This window comes from Bubalus kerabau, chromosome 6, assembly GCF_029407905.1.
Source record: "Bubalus kerabau isolate K-KA32 ecotype Philippines breed swamp buffalo chromosome 6, PCC_UOA_SB_1v2, whole genome shotgun sequence".
NCBI classification, from domain to species: Eukaryota; Metazoa; Chordata; class Mammalia; order Artiodactyla; family Bovidae; genus Bubalus; species Bubalus kerabau.
The window spans coordinates 55,264,920-55,290,156 of NC_073629.1; the positions used below are offsets into that span (position 1 = coordinate 55,264,920).

A 25,237-nucleotide genomic window follows, 5' to 3' on the forward strand; every position below is an offset into this window, starting at 1 on the left:
TAGTTCCTCTTCAATTTCTGCCATAAGGGTGGTGTCATCTGCATACTTGAGGTTATTGATATTTCTCCCAGCAATCTTGATTCCAGTTTGTGCTTCTTCCAGCCCAGCATTGCTCATGATGTACTCCACATATAAGTTAAGTAAGCAGGGTGACAATATACAGCCTTGACGTACTCCTTTTCCTATTTGGAACCAGTCTGTTGTTCTATGTTCAGTTCTAACTGTTGCTCCCTGACCTGCATATAGGTTTCTCAAGAGGCAGGTCAGGTGGTCTGCTATTCCCATCACTTTCAGAATTTTCCACAGTTTCTTGTGATCCACACAGTCAAAGGCTTTGGCATAGTCAATAAAGCAGAAATAGATGTTTTTCTGGAACTCTCTTGCTTTGCCGATGATCCAGCAGATGTTGGCTATTTGATCTCTGGTTACTCTGCCTTTTCTAAAATCAGCTTAAACATCTGGAAGTTCACAGTTCACGTATTGCTGAAGCCTGGCTTGGAGAATTTTGAGCATTACCTTACTAGCGTGTGAGATGAGTGCAATTGTGCAGTAGTTTGAGCATTCTTTGCAGTAGTTTGAGCATTCTTTGGCATTGCCTTTCTTTGGGATTGGAATGAAAACTGACCTTTTCCAGTCTTGTGGCCACTGCTGAATCTTCCAAATTTGCTGGCATATTGAGTGCAGCACTTTCACAGCATCAGCTTCCAGGATTTGAAAGAGCTCAACTGGAATTCCATCACCTCCACTAGCTTTGTTCGTAGTGATGCTTTCTAAGGCCCACTTGACTTCACATTCCAGAATGTCTGGCTCTAGGTGAGTGATCACACCATCGTGATTATCTTGGTCATGAAGCTCTTTTTTGTACAGTTCTCCTGTGTATTCTTGCCACCTCTTCTTAATACCTTCTGCTTCTGTTAGGTCCATACCATTTCTGTCCTTTATCGAGCCCATCTTTGCATTCAATGTTCCCTTGGTATCTCTAATTTTCTTGAAGAGATCTCTAGTCTTTCTTATTCTGTTGTTTTCCTCTATTTCTTTGCATTGATCGCTGAAGAAGGCTTTCTTATATCTCCTTGCTATTCTTTGGAACTCTGCATTCAGATACTTATATCTTTCCTTTTCTCCTTTGCTTTTTGCTTCTCTTCTTTCCACAGCTATTTTGTAGAGCCTCCTCAGACAGCCATTTGTGTTTTTTTGCATTTATTTTCCATGGGGATGGTCTTGATCCCTGTCTCCTGTACAATGTCACAAATCTCTGTCCATAGTTCATCAGGCACTCTGTCTATCAGATCTAGTCCCTTAAATCTCTTTCTCACTTCCACTGTATAATCATAAGGAATTTGATTTAGGTCATACCTGAATGGTCTAGTGGTTTTCCCTACTTTCTTCAACTTAAGTCTGAATTTGGCAATAAGGAGTTCATGATCTGAGCCACAGTCAGCTCCCGGTCTTGTTTTTGCTGACTGTATAGAGCTTCTCCATCTTTGGCTGCAAAGAATATAATCAGTCTGATTTCGGTGTTGACCATCTGGTGATGTCCATGTGTAGAGTCTTCCCTTGTGTTGTTGGAAGAGTGTGTTTGCTATGACTAGTGCGTTCTCTTGGCATAACGCTATTAGCCTTTGCCCCCTTCATTCCGTACTCCAAGGCCAAATTTGCCTGTTACTCCAGGTGTTTCTTGACTTCCTACTTTTGCATTCCAGTCTCCTATAATGAAAAGGACATCTTTTTTGGGTATTAGTTCTAAAAGGTCTTTGGGTCTTCATAGAACTGTTCAACTTCAGCTTCTTCAGCGTTACTGGTTGGGGCATAGGCTTGGATTACTGTGATATTGAATGGTTTGCCTTGGAAACGAACAGAGATCATTCTGTCATTTTTGAGATTGCATCCAAGTACTGCATTTCGGACTCTTCTGTTGACCATGATGGCTACTCCATTTCTTCTAAGGGATTCCTCCCTGCAGTAGTAGATATAATGGTTATCTGAGTTAAATTCACCCATTTCAGTCTATTTTAGTTCACTGATTCCTAGAAGGTCAACATTCACTCTTGCCATCTCCTGTTTGACTACTTCCAATTTGCCTTGATTCATGGACCTGACATTCCAGGTTCCTATGCAATATTGCTCTTTACAACATCAGACCTTGCTTCTATCACCAGTTACCTCCACAACTGGGTATTGTTTTTGCTTTGGCTCCATCCCTTCATTCTTTCTGGAGTTATTTCTCCAGTGATCTCCAAAAGCATATTGGGCACCTACCGACCTGGGGAGTTCCTCTTTCAGTATCCTATCATTTTGCCTTTTCATACTGTTCATGGGGTTCTCAAGGCAAGAATACTGAAGTGGTTTGCCATTCCCTTCTCCAGTGGACTGCATTCTGTCAGACCTCTCCACCATGACCCATCCATCTTGGATGGCCCCCCACGGCACGGCTTAGTTTCATTGAGTTAGACAGGCTGAGGTCCATGTGATCAAATTGGCTAGTTTTCTTTGATTATGGTTTCAGTGTGTCTGCCCTCTGATGACCTCTCGCAGCACCCCCCGTCTTATTTGGGTTTCTCTTACCTTGGACGTGGGGTATCTCTTTATGGCTGCTCCAGCAAAGTGCAGCTGCTGCTCCTTACCTTGGATAAGGGGTATCTCCTCACAGCCACCCCTCCTGACCTTGAACGTGGAGTAGCTCCTCTAAGCCCTCCTGCGCCCGTGCAGCCACCGCTCCTTGGACGTGGAGTTGCTCCTGTCGGCCGCCTCCCCTGACCTTGGGCATGTGGTAGCTCCTCTCAGCCACCTCCCCTGACCTCGGGCGTGGGAAGCTCCTTTCGGCCACATTTCTGTGCGATCCATCGCAGCCAGCATGCTTCTGCCAAAATACATGGAACTATATCAAAGTTTTGATTGAATATAAATTAGAAATCTAGGACTCTATTCATACTAAGTCAAACACATGGACTCAAAATATCATAATTTTTAGTCAGACAATAATTTATGTTTTCTAATATATATATATATATATATATAAAATACACATTATGTGTAATATATATGTGCATATATATACAAAAGCTGTTCTACTACTTTTGATAAGGACTTTAGAAAGAACATAAAAAAAAAGAGACAGAAAAATTGGAAAGCATAAACTAAACTAAATGGGAGCACTGAATATGAAATAGAAAAGGTGAAACAAAGTAGATAAAAGTAAAATATCATCATATTGTCCAGTTGCTATTAAATATGACTGCTCATTAGAAACACATCTAGAGCTTTTGGGAATAAAAGCAATACCTGGGCATTTGTATTTTTCAAAAACTTCCAAGATAATTCTGATCTGCATCTGGATTTTAAAAAGTGATTACAGGTTTTCTATTAAATGGTCATTGCACTAATATAGAATTCTGTTATTTTTTTTTGTTGACCAATCATGATACAATATGGAGAAGGCAATGGCACCCCACTCCAGTACCCTTGCCTGGAAAATCCCAGGGATGGAAGAACCTGGTAGGCTGTAGTCCATGGGATCACTAAGAGTCGGACACGACTGAGTGACTTCACTGTCACTTTTTGCTTTCATGCATTGGAGAAGGAAATGGCAACCTACTCCAGTGTTCTTGCCTGGAGAATCCCAGGGACGGGGGAGCCTGGTGGGCTGCCATCTATGGGGTCGCACAGAGTTGGACACAACTGAAGTGACTTAGCAGCAGCAGAACCATGATACAATAGTATTAAGGGAATAATAGTTACATAATCACAATAATAAAAGATGTGTATCAGTTTTCACAATCAATAGCCAGACAAAAAAATAAAAGACAATTGCAAGCCATAATAAAACATGATTACCCTAACAATATAACATAATTACATACAATTTGGGGGGTTAAGTAGAGTGATGTGGTAAGTGGAAGTGCATACATGCACATGTTTTCATCAGCCCAGCCAGTTTACGCCTTTTCATTGGTGCATTTAATCCATTAACATTTAAAGTAGTTATTGATATATATATAATTCTGTTGCCATTTTCTTAATTGTATTGGGCTTATTTTTGTAGATCCTTTTCTTCTCTTGTGTTTCCTGCCTAGAGAAGTGCCTTTAATATTTGTAAAGCTGGATTGTGCCCATCTTTGCACAATTTTCCCTTGGTTTCTCTAATTTTCTTGAAGAAATCTCTTTCTTACTCTATTGTTTTCCTCTATTTCTTTTCATTGTTCACTTAAGAAGCCTTTCCTTCATGTTGAGGTTTGACAGAAAACAAAATTCTGTAAAGTTATCTTTCAATTAAAAAAATAAATAAAAGAAACCTTTCTTATGCTTCCTTGCTATTCTTTGGAACTCTGCATTCAGATGGGTATATATTTCCTTTTCGCCTTTGCCTTCCACATAAGTAAACAATACAAAGGAAAGCAATGGAATGGGAAAAACTAGAGATCTCTTCTAGAAAATTAGGGATACCAGGGAACATTTCATGGCATGACTGGCACAATAAAGGACAGAAACAGTATGGACATAAAAGAAGCAGAAGAGATTAAGAAGAAGTGGCAAGAATACACAGAAGAAATACACAAAAAAGGTCTTAATGACCCAGACAACCACGATGGTGTGGTCGCTCACCTAGAGCCAGATATCCTGGAGTGTGAAGTCAAGTGGACTTTAGGAAGCATTACTACAAACAAAGCTAATGGAGGTGATGGAATTCCAGCTGAGCAATTTCAAATCCTAAAAGATGATGTTATTAAAGTGCTGCACTCAATATATCAGCAAATTTGGCAGACTCAGCAATGGCCACAGTGCTGGAAAAGGTCAGTTTTCATTCCGGTCCCAAAGAAGGGCAATGCCAAAGAATGTTCAAACTACCACACAATTGCACTCATTTCACATGCTAGCAAGGTAATGCTCAAAATCCTTCAAGCTAGGCTTCAACAGTGCATGAACCATGAACTTCCAGATGTTCAAGCTGAATTTAGAAAAAGCAGAGGAACCAGGGATCAAATGTCAACATCTGTTGTATCATAGAAAAATCAAGGGAATTCCAGAAAAGCTTCTACTTTTGTTTCATTGGCTACGCTAAAGCCTTTGACTGTGTGGATCACAACTGTGGAAGTATCTTCAAGAGATGAGAATACCAGATCACCTTACTTTCCTCCTGAGAAACCTGTATGCAGGACAAGAAGCAATAATTAGTACTGGACATGGAATAATAGACTGGTTCAACTTGGAAGAAGTATGTCAAGGCTGAATATTGTCACCCTGCTTATTTAACTTATATGCAGAGTACATCATGAGAAATGCCAGGCTGGATGAAGCATAAGCTGGAATCAAGATTGCCAGGAGAAATATCAGGAACCTCAGATGTGCTGATGATGCCACCCTTATGCCATGGCAGAAAGCAAAGAAGAACTAAACAGCCTCTTAATGAAAGTGAAAGAGGAGAGTGAAAAAGCTGGCTTAAAACTCAACATTCAAAAAATGAAGATCATGACATCCAGTCCCATCACTTCATGACAAATAGATGGAAAAACGATGGAAACAGTGACAGATTTTATTTTCTTGGGCTTCAAAATCACTGCAGATGGTGACTTCAGCCATGAAGTTAAAAGATGTTTGTTTCTTGGAAGAAAATCTGTGACAAACCTAGACAGTGTACTAAAGAACACAGACATCACTCTGCCAACAAAGGTGCATCTAGTAAAACTATAGTTTTTCCAGTAGTCATGTATGGATGTGAGTGTTGGACCATAAAGAAGGCTGAGCACCAAAGAACCGATTCTATTGACCTGTGGTGCTGGAGAAGACTTTTGAGAGTCCCTTGGATAGCAAGGAGATCCAATCAGTCAATCCTAAAGGAAATCAACCCTGAATAGTCTTTGGAAGGAATAATGCTCAAGCTGAAGCTTGAATACTTTGGCCACCTGATGCAAAGAGCTGACTCATTGCAAAAGACCCTGATGAGGGAAAGGATTGAAGGAAGGAGGAGAAGGGGGTGACAGAGGATGAGATGGTTGGATGGCATCACCAATTCAATGGACACGAATTTGAGTGAACTCTGGGACACAGTGAAGGATAGGGAAGTCTGGCATGCTGCAGTCCATGGGATTTACAGAGTTGGACACTACTGAGCAACTGTTGCTGTTGCTGAACAACAAACAAAGCTGGATTGGTGGTGCTGAATTCTCTTAATTTTTGGCTTGTCAGGAAAGCATTTGATTTCTCCATCATATCTTAACGAGAGTCTTGCTGGGTAGCGTATTCTTGTTTGTTGGTTCTCACCTTTCATCACTTGGAATATATTGTGTCTGTGCAGCAGAACCCCTTGCTGCCCCACTGTGTGTCATGTATCTCTGTAGTATGCATGTGTACTCAGTCACTAAGTCGTGTCCAACTCTTTGCAACCCCATGGACTGTAGCCTGCCAGGCTCCTCTGTTCATGGGATTTTCCAGGTAGGAATACTTGAGTGGGTTGCCATTTTCTTCTCCAGGGGGTGTTCTTGACTCATGTCCCCTGCATTGGCAGGCAGGGAGCCCATTTCTGTAGTATATATATATAAAATCAATTCCAAAGTCACTCATGACCTTCTGAATCTCATTTTTAGCCTCAACATCTAAAAACTACTTCAGTCAAATAAAATAACCTTGTAATTTCTCTGTATGACCACACTTTCTTGCAATTGTGATCAGCTTCTGTGAGCCCTTCTACCTGCAGAGTCCCTATAACTCCACAAATCCACATTCTGTCAAGTTTTGAAAGCCCAGTTCCATTCAACCTGATGCCATCATGTCACTATCAGGCATAATTAATTCTGGCTCTGAATGCACAGAGCATTTTTTTCTGTCTTTTGGGAGTTGCCACTTTGTCTTTTACAGTACAACATTTGGTTCCATGCCAGGCTGTTTGTCATTGTGGATAGATTTGTATGTTCCCATGTATACCTGTCCCTCAAGAAAGCCATCTCTCTAGGGTGGGCATTATCATGTGGAACTTTATATCCTAGTAAGCAAATAAGTATCTTTTGCTATCTAGATGCATAGTTAGCAGTTGATGAATTTGATTAAATAGTATTTATGTCTCTAATATACATTGTGATCTAGAAAAACTTACAAAGCAACCACTGCCCACTTACTATTGTACAACTTCTATGTTCCAGGCACTGTATTAAACATTTTAATCACATATAAGATGTCATTCACTTCTGTTAATAGCTAATCACACTGAAGTACTTGAAGGGGAAAATGTCAATACCAGAAAGTTTGAATTTATCATTGTCTTGAAAATTTATTTACCTTACAACTGAGTTACAGTACAGCTGTTATAGTGAATGAACACCTGAATGAGAGTGTGAGAAGTAGTGTCCTCACTCTCTAACATACTTTCTAGGAGGACTCCAAGAATGACTTGTGGATCTTTGCCCTGGCTGTGCTCCTGAGCAGCACCTTTATCTACAACAGCATGAACAGCATCAACGATCAGGCCTTGCAGCAGCTGCAGTATCCTTTCAGGAATTGAAGCACCGTGTTTCATTGAGTTTATGGCAATAGCAACTGACACTGTTTTTTCTTGCCCATGACTTCATTCTTATGGTTGATGAAGATGGAAAATGGGGCAAAAGGGAATGATGATCAAACTTGTTTTGAGGTGAGATCTGGAAACTGTGTTGGAGAGTACTTCTTTTTCCTTAGCTAAGATCCCAGCTATGTGACTGAATTAACAGAGCTGATCAGAACCAAATCATCTTCCAGCTCTGATGAAGTAGAGGATTCAGCCCGATTTGTGAGTTTCTTTCCAGACTTTATTTGGACTGTGCGGGATTTCATGCTGGAGCTGGAGTTAGACGGGAACTCCATCACTGAAGATGAGTACCTGGAGAATGCCTTGAAGTTGATTCCAGGTATCAGAGCAAGGCCAGGGTGGTAGGAAGCTCAGTAGGAAGTGGGGTCAATGGAGCCCTTGATGTTGGAACTTGATTTGAAGTTGGATTTGAGGCCATGCTAATGGTACTTGGTGAATGACTGGGAGGTGGCTTCAGTCATTATTACTGGGAAAACCCCAGCGACCAGAACTTAAGCTCACAGAGGAAATTTAGAATCCAATATTCTACCGAATGACTTTAGAAAAAGTAATACCACGAAAAAGAAAGGCTCATATACTGTGTTTCATATTAAGTGTTTCTCCTCTTCTATTTGAGAAATATAACCCATCAAATTGAAATTAGTAATACAGAATCATAAAGTAAGCAAAATAATTAATTTGTAAATACATTTCACACCATGTATTTTACTATCTTATATAGATACATTCTTCACAAACAGATTATTTATACCTCAACTAGTTCCAAAGAAAAGCATCGCTATGTCCTTTCACTGAGACTGTGAAAAGTCTTCAAATGCTTTTGCCTAATCTCACGCTCTTTATTCTAGAGCCTTACATAGTATGTCATATTATATAACAAATTAGTTATAACAGATTATAATTAGCAGAGAATAATGAGTGGTACTTAGAAGAAATATTGATTTTGTTTGTTTAATCATTTATTTGCCCTTTCAATAAATATTTATGGAACTGCAGATATACGCTCAGAATCTCTCTGGATGCTACTGTCACTTCCAACAGAAAATGACGCAAAAGACTGATGAGGTGTCCTAGTTTCATTTAGGCCAATCTTACCATGAGATTGTGTATGCTAAAGTAATTGCAAAACATATTTATAGAATGCACATTTTTTTTTACTCTGATTTTGTAAAACTCCACTGCCTTGTGTATCATTTGTCTCCCACATGGTTTCTTTCCCAGAAATACTGTGAATATCCTTATTTCTATGATTTCTTTACTTTTGAGCCCATATTTCATATCTGAAATGGAGACTGTAAGATCAGAAAAGTATTTCTGACAATTATTTGTATTAGCTTATCTTTCAAGAAAGTGAAGTCACTCAGTTGTGTCCGACTCTTTGAGACCCCATGGACTGGATTTTCCAGGCAAGAATACTGGAGTGGGTTGCCATTTCCTTCTCCAGGAGATCTTCCTAACCCAGGGATTGAACCCGAGTCTCCTGCATTGTAAGCAGACGCTTTACCATCTGAGCCACAAGGGAAGTTCATTGGCCGGTCTGTATAAATCCCCAACAGGGTTTCTGCCATGAGCTGTATGAGGTCTTCACTTAATAATTAATCCATGGCATACTATATAATGGCTGAGGAAAACAACCACAGGTTTCTTCAGTTGCGGTGGATGCTTCTTCTTCCTCCTCAGGAGTACTTTCTTCACTCTTGGCTCAGTACAAAAACAGAGTTTCCATGGTAGATTACCATAAGACTGAAAAAGATTTACTGGCACAGGAATTAGAGTGATACAAAAATCCCTGGAAATGAAAGTCCTCAGCCCCCTTACCTGAAGTCTTTCACTTCTGTGATTGCTCTTTTTCCACTTTTGCAGATGAAGGTCCCCAAATTCAAAATTTCAACTTGCCCAGAGAGTGTATCAGGAAGTTTTTTCCCAAACGGAAGTGTTTCGTCTTTGACCGTCCTGCAAGCAACAAAAAACAATTACTCCATCTTGAGGGAATGCCAGATAATCAACTGGATGAGAATTTCCAGAAGCAATCAAAAGATTTCTGTTCATATATCTATACCCATGCAAAGACCAAGACCTTAAAAGAAGGAATCACTGTCACCGGGAAAAGTGAGCCTCCTTTGCTAGAGCATGGCTCTCTGTGATTCAGTGTGGGTGAGGAATGTGTGGGTGAGAAATGTGTGAATATCCTCTGGGATTGCCAATAATTGTGTTTTCTTTTTTTCAGTTGTGTCTTCTCTATATAATTTGGAAAAACATATTTATGCCCCACATAGAAGTGCATGTTACTTCGTTAAAATTTCCCTACATGAGGGTTTTCTGAAGACTGTCATATCTCATGAAACTGTAGGGCTGGCCAAAATGTTCTTTCAGGTTTTCAGAAAGATGTTATGGAAAAACCCAAACGAACTTTTTGGCTAACCCAATATTACATTGAAGGTATGTTAAGGATACAAATATTCATTATGATGAGCCATCCAGTGGATAAGTATTTCTAGTGAGGATATACAAGTTATTTTGTGAATTCACATGAATCAGAAAATAAGTAGTACACCATGAATCCATGTAAACTCATTGAAAGACTGAGAAACAAATGTAAATACAGTCTTATAAACAGAGCTGGCTTCATGCACAGGCTACCTGAGCAGTCTCACAGTGCCCTGAGCTGAGATGTGCCCTGTCTGTTTTAATGTTTTTGTCACTGTCTGGAAATTCTTGATGACATTTTTACATGGGGCACTGCATTTTCATTTGGAAATAGTACCCACAAAATACACAATTTATTTACATATGTAAGTTCTCCATATTTTGCTACAATGGGGAAAGTGTTCCAGGGGAACTTTGAACATATTGTTGAGGTCATTCAGTTAATATTGTATTGTGATGAACTGAGAACCATAAAAGAGAGTGAATAGGGGACACTGGTGTTATTATAAGAAAATTATAGAAGAAAAAGGAGAAGGATATGAAGATGAGGAGAAGAAAGAGAAGAAAAGAAAATTTTAAGCTCAATAAAATTTTAGTGATGTTTAGGATACTGATCTAAGGTTCATAAAATGAATGACAACATCCTATTTTCAAAATATTGAATTGGCCAAAAAGTGTGCTCGGATTTTTCTGTAGCATCTTATGGGAAAATCTAAACGAACTTTTTGGATAATACAATGTAATATATTATTCAGGGCTGGGGCCTCTGGTGGAGGCCTATGTAAATGCCATCAACAGTGGATCAGTTCCTTGTCTGGAGAACGCAGTGACAACTCTGGCCCAGCTGGAGAACTCAGCAGCCGTGCAGAAGGCAGCTGACCACTACAGTGAGCAGATGGCCCAGCGACTGAGCCTCCCCACAGACACGCTCCAGGAGCTGCTGGAGGTGCACGCAGCCTGTGAGAGGGAAGCCATTGCAGTCTTCATGGAGCGCTCTTTCAAGGATGAAAATCAGGATTTCCAGCTGAAGCTTGCGGTAATGTGATCTAGAATATATCCTTCCTGATTCCTGTGGTTCTAGAAACGTTCTTTGTTGTTGCTGTTGTTCAGTAGTATGTCAGTCATGCCTGACTCTCCAATCCCATGGACTGCAACACACCAGGCTCCTCTGTCCTCCACTATGTCCTGGAGTTTGCTCAAATTCATGTCCACTGAGTGGGGGATGCCATCCAACCATCTCATCCTCTGCAGAGGATGAGAAATGTTCTTAGGCGCCTTCTGTTCATGTATGATTCATATGTTTCTCATTGTAAAAGGACTTTGGATTCTTGTGAATGACAGGACTCTACAGGCTACTTTCCTTCTTTTTTCCTAAAAACTGGCCTCTTTATTTTCTACTGTAAACAACTTACCCTGTGCTTTGGTGCTTAAATCAACACACAGTTATTAGCTCACACTTTTTTAGGTCACACGCCAGTGCAGGGTGTGTATGGGTGATGTGCTCGGAGTACAGCAAGCTGAAAACAAATCAAGGGTCAAATGGGTTTAGCGATACCACCAAGAATAATCAGTAAACAACTTTTCTCAGGATAAGAAAAGAGTTTTATTTGAGCCAAATGAGGACTAGAGCCCAGAAGATACAGATTAAAGAAGAACTTGAATTCTGTTCTGTTGCATGACAAAATGCAGGGTGGGGGGGAACCCTTACTATAGGCAAAACCCACAAAATTACCTGTATTATTTGTCAAGAATTAAGATTGTAGCTGGAAAGAAATAAGAGTGCTTGTTAAAGAAGGATTGTTTGGGGTCTGAAACTATTGCATTTTTACAATGGTACACTTTGAGTTCCTAAGTGTGCAGCTCCCAGTTACTAGCAGACACTCTTTTGAGAATGGATGGTGGCATCCTTGAGTTTGATACAGTTCAGAAGATTCAAGTTCTCAGGGATGCAGAAACATGTCTGAAACCACATCCACAATGGCCACCAAGCTCAATTTTTAATTCCTGCCCAACAGTTACTCCATTGTGATTTTTAAATGCATTCTTTTTTAATGGTTAGAACAGATGTACATCTTTGATAGGCCACAAAACAGATTATTGTATTTAGCATAAAGTTTAATTTAAATCATATATACTGGATGCTTGGGGCTGGTGCACTGGGACGACCCAGAGGGATGGAATGGGGAGGGAGGAGGGAGGAGGGTTCAGGATGGGGAACACATGTATACCTGTGGCGGATTCATTTTGATATTTGGCAAAATTAATACAATTATGTAAAGTTTAAAAATAAAATAAATTAAAAAAAAAAACAAAAAAAAATCATATATAAGCCAGAGTGTCCTCCCTGTATGTAAATATGTGAATATATCTTTCATCAGAACTCATATGGGTTCTGGGGAACCCCCCTTCATCTTCAAGCCAGCAATGGTGCATTGTATTCTGCTTTTGTTTCTAGTCACTCCAGTTACCTCTCCTTCCACCAACTAGAGAAGACTGTGTGGAAAGGGCTTGTGTGATTATGTAATGTCCACTTGGGTAATCTCACTTTCTTAAAGTAGCCTGTGCCGTAAGACATAATCTAAACACAGGATCAACGTTCATCCTGTTCCTAGGTCCAGGGACTATGCAGTGTGAACACCAAGGGAGAGAATTCTTAGAGTTCATAATTCTACTTACCATTAGCACCATCACTGAAACCTTGTCTTTCAGTCTACCTTTGTATGTCCTACAAGTTACAAAAATCTCTCAGAGGAAAACCAGCCCAACTGTAATTTATTAGGACAGGTATGAAATTTCTGTTCCTATATTTTCACTCAATCAACCCCTCAATGAAACAAGAATTCAGAAAAAGTTCAAAACTCTGTTCAGCGTATACTTCACTCATTATGTTAGGCAGTTGATTTGCTATGTATATATTTTATCTAAAGCACCTAGTATGCCTAAGAAAGCCTACTTCAAATCATATTGAACTTGCTATTTTTCATTGTTGATGGATTTATCACTATTAATCCTACTACTCTTAAAGGAACAATGAAATTCACATCTGCCAACCCATCATTTCACAGATGCTGAGATGGAGACAAGAAAGTTAAGGGACTTCCTATAAGTCACACAGAGTTGGTCACACCTGGGACTAAAACTAGTCTCCTGACTCTGTATCTATTATTCTGTGTCTCATGTGCACTGATGTTGTCCCATTGCTTCCTTCAAGAGGATCACAGTTGGATGTTTTCTTCTAACAGCTCCTTTCTATTGCATTTCTCCTTGTTTTTTCAACAGATCATGATCAATAAAAAGAAAGATGATTTCTTGTTGCAAAATGAAGAAGCATCTGTCAGATATTGTCAGGCTGAGCTTAAAAAGCTTTCAGAGCCCTTAATGACAAGTATTTCAGAGGGAACTTTCTCTGTCCCTGGAGGACACCATTGCTACTTAGAAGCAAGGAACAAGTTTGAAGAGAACTATAAACTCATTCCCAGGAAAGGAGTTAAGGTGAGGAGTAAGAGGACTGGGAAAGAACAACTGATTGGAGACCAAGGGTTTTTGTTGGTTCTTTTGAAATTCTAAGACCATAGCACAACTTTTGTAGAGAAAGGAGAGCATGGCAATATCTTTACATTTTCAGCTTTTATATCTACAGCATGTTAGCTACTCTTCAACAAACCAGAAATATTTCTACCCAAAGATGGGACTTATTATCAAGGATCTAGATGAAAGAGAATATTCCTTTTATTCAAACAATGTACTAGGTTTTGCAAAACACTAATTCAAAAAGATACTCTCATCCCAAAGTTCATAGCAGCATTATTTACAATAGCCAAGATATGGAATTCAACCCAAATATCCATCAACAGATGAATGAATAAAGAAGATGTGGAATGTGCATATATATGAATGCTACTTACTCAGTTATTAAAAAAATAAAAGGATGAAATTTTGCCATTTGTGGCAACATGGATTGACTTATACTAAGAGAAATAAGTTAAACAGGGAAAGAAAAATACTGATGATATCACTTATATTTGATATCCCAAGCTACAGCAAACTAGTAAACATAACAAAAGAAGAAGATTCACAGACATAGAGGACAAATTATTTGTTGCTAATGTGGAGTGGGAGCAATACAGGAGGGAGGGTGTGAGGTACAAATGATTGTGTGTAAGATAGGCTACAAAGATGTATTGCAAAGTATAGGGAATATAGCCAATATTTTGTCATAACTTTAAATGCAGTGTAACCTTTGAAAGTTGTATAAAAATAACATAACAAAATTTTAAAAAGAAATTTCCCTCAAATGGGCTTTCTGCAAAGAATAGGGAAAATTAAAGAAAAGCTGCTATTTCCAAGAAGCTTATGGTCTTACCTGAGAAGGACATGTAAATAGTCAATGGATATGGTGGGACAATGGTTATTATATACATTGATAGGGATGAGTGACAGTGATGGTGGTGGTGATGATGATGATGGCTGATGTCTGTTGAGCACTCACTACGTCAACTGTACCTTAGGTGATTTGGTTGGATTATCGATTTAGTCCTCAAAATAATATAAATTAGATATTATCACTTTATTATAAAGTTGAGAAATATGACATGGGGAGGATGTACTAAGTTGCCCAAGTAAATGATATCCTAATAAAGAGTAGATGAGCATTAGAAGAAAAACAAGGTGCAGAGACTACAGCTGCAAGCAGTAGAGAATTGGTGTTTGTACAACTGCGCAGAATTACAGGGTCTTTAACCACTGTGGGGCCCCAAGAAGGATGAAGAACGTATAGGGTCCAATCTGTAGCTTTACTGAACAATAATTTCCATAGCAAGACACTACATCTTTGCTGCCTGATGAGTCTTTGCTTCTTGTTGTTTTCTCAGGCAAACCAGGTCCTCCAGAGCTTCCTGCAGTCACAGGCAGAAGTAGAAGAAGCCATCCTGAAGGCAGACCAGGCCCTCACGGATGCAGACAAAGCCATGGCAGGTACAGGGAGGACTGAGCTCTCAGAGGGGAAGGTGGCTCCTCTGCTGCCCTTTGGCAGGTGTGGGAGCAAACACTTCCTGGAACCAGAGCTATCTCTTCTTCTGTGGAACCTCTCTGCTACACATGGAAATAACCAGGGGAGTTTGGGTTTTATGTACATCCAATCAGGGCTTCTACCTCATGTGCTGAAGCAGGCTGTCTGATGTGGTAGCAGGATGAGGTAGCAGAAACAGTCAGACTCCTTCCCACCAATTTAATGTCATTTTAGTCTTTGAGCTCAGGAAGGTACAGCTCAGCATAACTGTTATTTCTTTAAAACTTTTGTGAAACAGAGGAACGTACCAAGAGACAAGCAGCAGAGATGAAACAGGATCTGCTAACACAGAAACTGAATGATGAGAAGCAAAAAATGGAGGCCCAAGAGAGAAGCCACAAGGAAAATATAGCCCAACTGAAAGAGAAGTTCGAGATGGAAAGAGAAAACCTTCTAAGAGAGCAGGAAGCAGTGCTGGCGCACAAGCTGAAGGTAAGTCTAGATGGGCGTGGGCAGAGTGTGACCACCTGACCTGCCTCTTGAGAAATCTGTATGCAGGTCAGGAAGCAACAGTTAGAACTGGACATGGAACAACAGACTGGTTCCAAATAGGAAAAGGAGTACATCAAGGCTGTATATTGTCACCCTGCTTATTTAATTTATATGCAGAGGACATTATGAGAAATGCTGGGCTGGAAGAAGCACAAACTGGAATCAAGATTGCTGGGAGAAATATCAATAACCTCAGATATGCAGCTGACACCACCCTTATGGCAGAAAGTGAAGAAGAACTAAAGAGCCTCTTAATGAAAGTGAAAGAGAAGAATGAAGAAGTTGGCTTAAAGCTCAACATTCAGAAAACTAAGATCATGGCATCCAGTCCCATCACTTCATGGGAAATAGATGGGGAAACAGTGGAAACAGTGGATGACTTTATGTTTCTTGGCTCCAAAATCACTGCAGATGGTGATTGCAGCCATGAGATTAAAAGATGCTTACTCTTTGGAAGGAAAGTTATGACCAACCTAGATAGCATATTCAAAAGAAGAGACATTACATTGCCAAAAAAGGTCCGTCTAGTCAAGGCTATGGTTTTTCCAGTGGTTATGTATGGATGAGAGAGTTGGACTATAAAGAAAGCTGAGCACTGAAGAATTGATGCTTTTGAACTGTGGTGTTGGAGAAGACTCTTGAGAGTCCCTTGGACTTCAAGGAGAAGCAACCAGTCCATCCTAAAGGAAACCAGTCCTGGGCGTTCGTTGGAAGGACTGATGTTGAAGCTGAAACTCCAATACTTTGGCCACCTGATGGGAAGAACTGACTCATTGTAAAAGACTCTGTTGCTGGGAAAGATTGCGGGCAGGAGAAGAAGGGGACGACAGAGGACGAGATAGTCGTATGGCATCACCAACTCAGTAGACATGGGTTTGGGTGGACTCCGGGAGTTGGTGATGGACAGGGAGGCCTGGCGTGCTGCGGTTCATGGGGTCGCAAAGAGTCGGACATGATTGAGCGACTGAACTGAACTGAACTGAGAGTCTGATGGACAAAATGCTAGTTTTTCAATAATAAAGGGATAGAACTTCAACCTTAAGTCAGATCCCAGAGAGAACTCCAAAGACATATGTTTCATGTAAACATCAAAGAGATGTGGATTGTGCTGAAGACTCACCTCTGTAAGACTCAGGGCCTTGTGTAGTGTTAGGGTTTGGAAGGGAAAATAACATGGCCCAGGCTCCTGAACTGCTGTTTGTGGTGATTACAGTGTCATATTTGCCCCAACATGAATAGAACTTCAGTGTTAGAGTCGTTAGAATTTTTGGTACAACCGTCAGAGACCTGGCATAGTTCCATCTGCTCTTGAAGATATCACATTGTGCCTGGTATGATATATGGGATGCTGAAAGCTCGAAAATTTGCTACATTTGTTTCCAGATCTGCCTGATTCATTTTACACACCTAGAGTAAATATATTCTTTGTTCAAACCTGGAGTTTGATAGTCAGTGTCCTAAAGAGGGTCAGCAGATCTCATTATTTGTGACATGAGTGTGGTCATTTTATCTCAGGGGAACTGAGAAATATTCAGAATTCACCTACATTCCCTCCCAGAGTGCATTCTTAGGGCTGGAACACATTACTGGTATAGCTTTAAGGCCTGACTGAGGCACAGATCCTCCCTTCCCAGGGAGATGGTGTAGAGCTTGGGTCCCCAGCCCACAGGCACAGACTGGTAGCAGTCTGTGGCCTATTAGCAACTGGGCCACACAGCAGGAGGTGAGTGGTGAGCAAGTGAGCAAAGCCTCATCTGTATTTACAGCCACTCTCCATCACTCACATTACTGCCTGAACTCTGCCTATTCTCAGAGGAGCCTGAACCCTACCGTGAACTGTGCATGCAAGGGGTCTAGGTTGCGTGTTCCTTATGAGAATCTAATGCCTGATGATCTGAGCTGGAGCTGAGGCAGTGATGCTAGGGAGTGACTGCAAATTCAGATTATCATTAGCAGAGAGGTTTGACTGCACAGAGCCATCATAAATCAATTGTGGCAGACTCATATCAAAACCCTATCAGTGAGTGGCAAGTGACAATTAAGCTGCATCTAGTGGCAGGTTCTATACTGGCAAGTGAGTTGATGTACTTCAATTGTACATCTGGTGGCAGGTTTCAAGTAAGGATCCAACACTTATTTTAGTCCATACATGGCCCACTGATTATTGTATTTACCACTTCTGTCCCCACTTCTTTTCCACACTGCTCACTTGTGTCAATCACAGTTTTGGTGAGCTCACAAGCTAAGCCTAGCCAAAATAAGTTAAAAAAAAAAAAAAAGTCACTGGAGAGCTTCTTTGAAAAGGGGGAAAGACCCAATGATGAGACCACAGAAGACTGTAAGACTGCCAACAAAATGAAAGTTGCATTTAAAAGAAAATACCAAAAGCCCTACTTAAAATACAGGTCCATTGCAATAGGTGGTTCACATTCTCCAACCCACTGTGCATAATATGTAGTGACCAGCTACACATCGAAGCCATGAAACCTTCAAAACTGATTCGCCACATAGAAACCAAGCCCTCTGTATTAAAGGACAAGCTTTTGCAGTTTTTCAAAAGAAAAAAATGTGAACAAGAAGAACAGAAGCTATTATTGAAGGCCACCACTTCATCAAACATGTCTGCACTGAAAGCATCATTCTTAGTGGCTAACCACATGCTAGAGCTAAGAAGAGTTGGTGAAGAGTTGATCCTGCCAACTGCCAAGGACATTTGTCAGGAACTTTTAGGAGAGGCTGCAGTTCAGAAGGTGGCACGTGTTCCTCTTTCGGCTAGCACTATAACTAGACGAAGTGATGAAATAGCAGAGGGCATTGAGGCACAATTGTCAGAGCTTAATGAGTCACGGTGGTATGCAATCGAGGCTGACAAGTCTATGATTGTTGATAACAAAGCAGCAATCTTGTTTTTGAGGAATCTATTTTTCAGAGGATGAGAGGATGTGCATGCGGATATGTTATGTGCAGTTTTGTTGCCAACCAACACCACAACCACAGAACTATTCAAGTCTTTGAATGATTACATATCAGGACACCTGAATCGGGCATTTGTGTTGCTATGTGCATGGACAGAGTGGCTGCCATGACTGAATGGCTTTCTCGATTCATTGTTCAGGTCAAAGAGCTTGCTTCTAAATGTGAGTCTATGCACTGTGTTGTCCTTAGAAAGATGCTGGCTAGATGAAAAATGTCACCTGAACGTAACAACATTTTGCACGATGTGATTAAAATTGTCAACCATTTAAAGTATCTACCTTTAACTCATGTCTGTTTTCCCAGCTCTGTGAGGAAACAGATGCAGAGCTCACACATCTCCTCTTATACACAAAAATGGGATAGCTTTCTAAAGGTAGGTCCCTGGCCAGAGTTTTTGAGTTAAGAGAGCTGCTCCAGAGATTCCTTTTAGAAAAACAGTCAGCACTGGCGGCACATTTCAGTGACACACAATGGGTTGCGACCCAAACTTGCTTACTTGTGTGACATATTCAACAAACTCAATCTGTCAACTTCATGGGAAAATGACAACTGTGTTCAAGCCAGCAGATAAAATGGCTGCATTCAAAGGCAAACTGTAAGTATGCGGATGAGTGAACACTGGGATTTTTAACATGTTTCAAACATTAGCAGAGATTTTGAAAAAGACTGAGCCAGGGCCTCTTTCTCCCAACCGGTGTGTGAACACCTATCTCAGCTTTCAAAACAGTTTGAACCTCACTTCTCAAACACAAAAGACCCCTAAACTGGAAAGGAAAGGATCCAAGACCCATTTGTGAATAAACCAAATGAATCAACTTTATCTGTGCTAGAACAGGATGAATTTGCATGAAATCCCAAATGACAGTGGCCTTAAAAGTATGTTTGAGACAGCTTCAAATGTCAAATACTTTCCAGATTAACGTCAAAGTGAAATATCCTGAGGTTGCCACAAAAGCACTGAAAAGCCTGCTTCCATTTCAACATCCTGTCTTCATGAAGCAGGGTTTTTTGCAATAACAGCAACTGAAATGAGATTACCTAGTAGACTGGACATAAGCAGCACGTTTCAGACATCACTGTCTCCCATCCCTTCAGCAGCAACCATCTAGTTGCAGGAAAACAAGCTCGGGGCTCCCTCTGATTCTGCTTTATAATATAATAGGAATAGTGTGCACATAAATACGATATGCTTGAATCATCCTGAAACCGTTCCCCCCTCCTCTGGTCTGTGGAAAAACTGTCTTCCACGAAATTGGTTCCTGGTGCCTAAAAGGTTGGGGTCACTGGTATAGGTCAATCCTGGGAAGCTATAAACTCTGAATACTCTTTCTACCCACCCACATCCAAACATTTAGAAATATTGGACAAACTCATCAAAAAGCATCTAAGGCCATATAGAAATAGACACAGGTGATGATTTCCTGTAGTTCTTAGATATAAAATTCTGATAGTTGGATATTTTCAACAGGGCACTGTCTTATTTTTACAGGTACAAGAAGAAATGCTTGCTGAAGGATTTGAAAGGAAAGCCAATGAATTACATGAAGAGATACTTCGACTACAAAAGGAAATCGAAAGAACTAAAGATGATAGGCTCCTTGAAAATGTAAGGCTTCTGACACAAATTGGCCTTATATTAATGGCCTCACGATCTAGATTTCTTAACCGTGTATAGATATGATGGATCTCAGGTGAGTTGTTAAATGAGCTGACAATTCCTGTTAAGTACATGAAAAAAAAAAAAAAAAAACTTCATGTAAGGGTGGCTAAACCTTGAAGTATATGTCACAGTAGTTTCAATCAAGAAAGGCTTAAAAATAAGAAGTTATTACCAAAGAATCAGGGCCTGGTATCCAAATATATAAATAATTTTGATTGAATTGGCCAATTTAAAGAAATGCAAAATGAGTTAAAAGATAATGATTGATTCATAGCAAAGTTTTAAGCAGAGCATAAAGAGAAGGGACAGTCACCTATGATATAGACACGGAGAGAGTTTCTTTAGGCTCAATCTAACAAGCCCTCATAAATTAGCAAGGAAATGACAACAACCACATTTTTTAAATGGGTAAACATATAAGAAGATAATTAAAATGTTTAACTTTGCTGATTATAAAAGGTATGCAAAGTATAATTAGGAGATAACTGTGTCACCTCTCAGTGGGCCAAGAAGTATAGTTTTGACAGGACACTGGCCTGGCAAGGGTTACAGGAAATTGGCAGCCTGATATTTGCTAGGAAGAGTGCAGATTGATACAGATGTATACCAAAATTTAAATGCAAATGCTGTTGATCCAGCAAGTTCTCACTTAGGGATTTATTTTAAACATTTATGTACACAAGCTGAATATGGAATGTATGGTGGTACATTTATTGAAGGATTGTTGTAATTCCAAAAGACTGGAAACATCTTTAAAGTTCCCCTGTCACATGCTAGTGAGGTAAATCCTGAGACACAACTACACAGGAATGCTCTGTATCACTAAAGTGAAAAGGGAAACTCTATTTGTGGTAATGTGAGAAAATCTCCAGGATGTATCATAAGTAAAAAAAAGAAAAAAAAAGATGCAGAAAGTGTGTGAGTTGCATTACTGATTTAAAACATAATCAATATATGAATATATTATCTGCTATCTCTGGAAACATGAAAGAAACTGGTGTCCATGAGCAAAATAGGAATGGACCTGCATATTTGAGACAAAAAATACCTGACATATTCTTCTGTGGGTTTTATGTTTTATATGATTTATCACCTATTCAAACATAAATAGAATTATTAACATTAAATAAGAAATAATAATACATGGGATGGAAATGTTCTTATGACAAGATGCCAGTGTTGAATACTGTGAGAAATAAAAGTCAACTCCGCAGGAGGAATCTACTTAGAGCAGGAAGCAGAAAGCACCAGATGTGTATCATACTGTTGTTGTCACTAAGGCTTTGAACTTCTAGTCCCTAAGTGATTTTTAGGTATAAAGTCTGCTGGAATGTTATGACCTCCAAATTCCTGCTACACCTTATGAAGACAGTGTGTTCAAAGAAGAGGTTTTCTTCAATTTCAGCACAACATTTAAGAATTCTTCTCAGCTGTCTAATGCTAGACCTTGTGCCTAAAATGAACTGGGCGTGGTGTCCCTTCTCTGTGCCCCCATTGTACCATGTTTCACTCAGAGCACAGTGCCGAGAGCCAGCGTGAGGAACTCCGCCCATGGCAAGGTCATGAGGAAGGAGACTCGGCATATGCAAAGGCGAGATCGAGCCTCAGGAGTCCCCCTGGAAATTCTCGAGCATCTACCCCCAAAACCAGAGTCTGCCTACTTTACTGCTTTGTGCTCTCACCTACACCTCTGACTTTACGGGGGCTGTCCCCCACCACCTCTCTCTGAAAAAGAGTTAACTTACAGCTCCAGTTAATAAAGTTCCTGGGCGTGACAAGAGTGTTTCAACCGACAAACTCCTTTGGAAGTCCTCTAGCCTGCCTGAACAGGTTCTTCCAGCCACATGTGATTGTTCACAGCCTCCCAACCATGAGAGACATGAGATGTTCTAAACTGTCTAAATACAGATTCCTTTGAGCAGTTAAAAGATTGATTAGAACTTGTATTGGTGAAGGGTTTTTCACTTGCTGGGCCAATGTTTGCTGCTAAGTTTCCATATCCCTTACCTACTGTGTCCCTGGCAGTGTATTGATGAATATAATTGGTGTATAGGAATGTAAGTAGTAGCTTTAATGTTTGTAACCTTGGACCCTTGAGTTAATGCTTTTCTTGTTATAGCCCACCACACCTTTGCCCTATAGGAATGCAACTTTATCTAATGCTTTTGGAGGGTGGCACCTGACTTTAGAATAATCACCTTTAGAGAAAAATAAGTTTTCTGAAGAAAGGATCATAAAATGTTAACAGGCCTCTTGGTCAGAAGATGATGTAATTCACCTAAACTTTTGCATATGATAAGTTTGCAAGAGGAAAGCCTGGCTTACTGCTGACTCTACCCCTTCCCCCATTATCCTCTATGCACAACTTAAGGTATAAAAACTACTTTGGAAAATAAAGTGCGGGCCTTGCTCACCGAAGCTTGGTCTCCCCATGTCGTTCTTTCTCTCACCTTCCGGCTTAATTCCCATCTGGAGAATGGAGGCTCGTCAAGCCTACTAATTTTGCCTGGGCTTCTAAGATCTGGCCGGGGAGGCCTTAGTGTCTCCTCTCCTTCTGGAGAACGGGAGGATGCCTGCGGCCTATGTAGGTGACACAAATTCCTTATCTTGGAATTTTATTAGCTTTCCACATAAACCAAGTTATTCAGCCTCTTTTCTCCACTGAATTTTCTCACTGAGCTATCCTTATTTAACCACTCTTTATATCTTTAATTCTATCATATCCTGATTGCCAAAGCCATCTCCCCTTAAAAACCCCTGGATCCACTGGGGCTGGACCCCGGTAGCACAGGATTTTTATATAATTTCGACATTGAAATGATCTGTTTACATTTTATCTCCTCTACCACCTCATGTGGAGAAGGCAATGGCACCCCACTCCAGCACTCTTGCCTGGAAAATCCCATGGACGGAGGAGCCTGGTGGGCCACAGTCCATGGGGTCGCTAAGAGTCGGACACGACTGAGCGACTTCACTTTCACTTTTCACTTTCATGCACTGGAGAAGGAAATGGCAACCCACTCCAGTGTTCTTGCCTGGAGAATCCCAGGGACGGGGAAGCCTCATGGGCTGACGTCTCTGGGGTCACACAGAGTCGGACACGACTGAGCGACTTCACTTTCACTTTTCACTTTCATGCACTGGAGAAGGAAATGGCAACCCACTCCAGTGTTCTTGCCTGGAGAATCCCAGGGATGGGGAAGCCTCATGGGCTGCCGTCTCTGGGGTCACACAGAGTCGGACACGACTGAGCGACTTCACTTTCACTTTTCACTTTCATGCACTGGAGAAGGAAATGGCAACCCACTCCAGTGTTCTTGCCTAGAGAATCCCAGGGATGGGGGAGCTTCGTGGGCTGCCGTCTATGGGGTCACACAGGGTCGGACACGACTGAAGCGACTTAGCAGCAACCACCTCATGATCCTGTCTACCAGATGATCTTCACTGTATACTTACCTCCCACCACAAAGACTACCACTGAGGCTTCATGTGTTCAAACAATACACATGAATAAATACATAAGCTTCCACCCATCGGGGGCCCAAATTGTCACTTCCTTACTACATTAATTGCTGCTTAGTGTTCTCAAAATAAAGGGCACAATTTTAGGAACTGGTACTGAAAGAATTCAGGCAGAAAGTACACACACACCCATCTGAACCTGCCACTTTTCTCTGGGAGAGACTGCACAACCCATGTGCTCTGAGTTCCTCCAGTTTCTCTCCCAGGAGACTTGCCCAGCAATGAAGCCACCACATTTGGCTCACAGAACAATGATATTGTTTAAAATAGCAAAAAAAAAAAAAAAAAAAAGAGCCAGTAATTGGCAAAATTTATATTGTCACCATAACTGTTACCAGTTCAAGGAATGTCTATTGAAATAAAACTGTGCTTTTGATGTGAGGAGGATCCATTTCTCCCTGAACATGCCACCCACATGCTGACAAACTGCAGAGTCTATAGGATGACTCTGCTTTCTGAAGGGTTCAGGGTTAATGCCCAATTGCCACTTCTCTGACCAAAGTCTCTGGAATAAGTCCTTCAGCTGGTCCAATCCCCAAAGACCCTCTGGTGTCATCAGAGGAATATCCTGAACACTGGAAGTCTGGATGGTCTGGTAAAGGGGGTGAGGGGGCAGTGAGGAGTTCTGTTTCCCCATCAAATCTTCCCGACACACGTGACAAGTAATGCAAATAAGAAACAGGCACACGCATTTGTGCCATGAAGCGATCGTGCCTTAGAGAAAGGAAGGGGTCAGGAGTGAGGGAAAGGACTGTTAAAGCAGAGAGAAAGGAATCTGCACTGCTCTGATGTTCAGTCCCAAGTGGTCGTCTGTTGGAATAAAATTATACACATCTTAAGGCTCCAGGCCTCTTCCAGACTTTATAATTAATAAATATTTGTTAAATTACTGATGGAATCAAAGTTCTACACAAGTACTTGGTGAACAATTCTGGAGGGAGACAGCAAGGCAACCATTTTTTCACACAGTACTTAGTACAGGAAGAGTGAGCTTCTCCGGACATCACTACATCCCTTTCCCCTTCTCCTTAGACTTGTGTATGGTGTGCTCACGAGGGTCTCTTGCCTGCTGACTGGGTATTACACAGTCCTCACAGAATGTATTTATTAAGGAAATTCTTTAGTGTTACAGATGAATTGTCAGAACCCATTAGAAATGCAAATAGAAAATCCAACTCTTTGAGACCCTATGGACTGTAGTCTGCCACACTCCTCTGTCCATGGAGTTCTCCAGGCAAGAGTACTGGACATGACTTAGTGACTGAATAACAACAACAATAGTGCTTTTATTCTGCTTCCAAGAAAACAAGGTCTGCAAAGACACATATATGCCCTTAGGACTTGGTCAGTTCAGTTCAGTCGCTCAGTCGTGTCCGACTCTTTGCGACCCCATGAATTGCAGCATGCCAGGCCTCCCTGTCCATCACCATCTCCTGGAGCTCATTCAGACTCACATCCTTCGAGTCGGTGATGCCATCCATCCATCTCATCCTCCATCATCCCCTTTTCCTCCTGCCCCAAATCCCTCCCAGCATCA

At 40.8% G+C, this 25,237-nt stretch overlaps 1 protein-coding gene across 4 annotated transcripts in view; it reads left to right on the top strand.

Annotated features, from left to right (window-relative positions):
• The window catches only part of LOC129655165 (guanylate-binding protein 4-like), a 60,036-nt gene extending 37,447 nt beyond the window's left edge, over nucleotides 1–22,589 (top strand). For 3 of the 4 annotated variants that reach the window (XM_055585245.1, XM_055585244.1, XM_055585247.1), the window contains 8 exons: nucleotides 7,364–7,473; nucleotides 7,678–7,874; nucleotides 9,419–9,664; nucleotides 10,738–11,018; nucleotides 13,262–13,474; nucleotides 14,854–14,956; nucleotides 15,289–15,482; nucleotides 20,008–22,589. In XM_055585245.1, the coding sequence (XP_055441220.1) occupies nucleotides 7,364–7,473; nucleotides 7,678–7,874; nucleotides 9,419–9,664; nucleotides 10,738–11,018; nucleotides 13,262–13,474; nucleotides 14,854–14,956; nucleotides 15,289–15,482; nucleotides 20,008–20,193 (1,530 nt within the window). In that variant the 3' untranslated portion in view covers nucleotides 20,194–22,589. Of the gene's footprint in view, nucleotides 1–7,363; nucleotides 7,474–7,677; nucleotides 7,875–9,418; nucleotides 9,665–10,737; nucleotides 11,019–13,261; nucleotides 13,475–14,853; nucleotides 14,957–15,288; nucleotides 15,483–18,821; nucleotides 18,892–20,007 lie in introns of all 4 variants that reach the window. The other variant, XM_055585246.1, reaches the window with a different exon arrangement.
• Nucleotides 22,590–25,237: the final 2,648 nt, after the last annotated feature.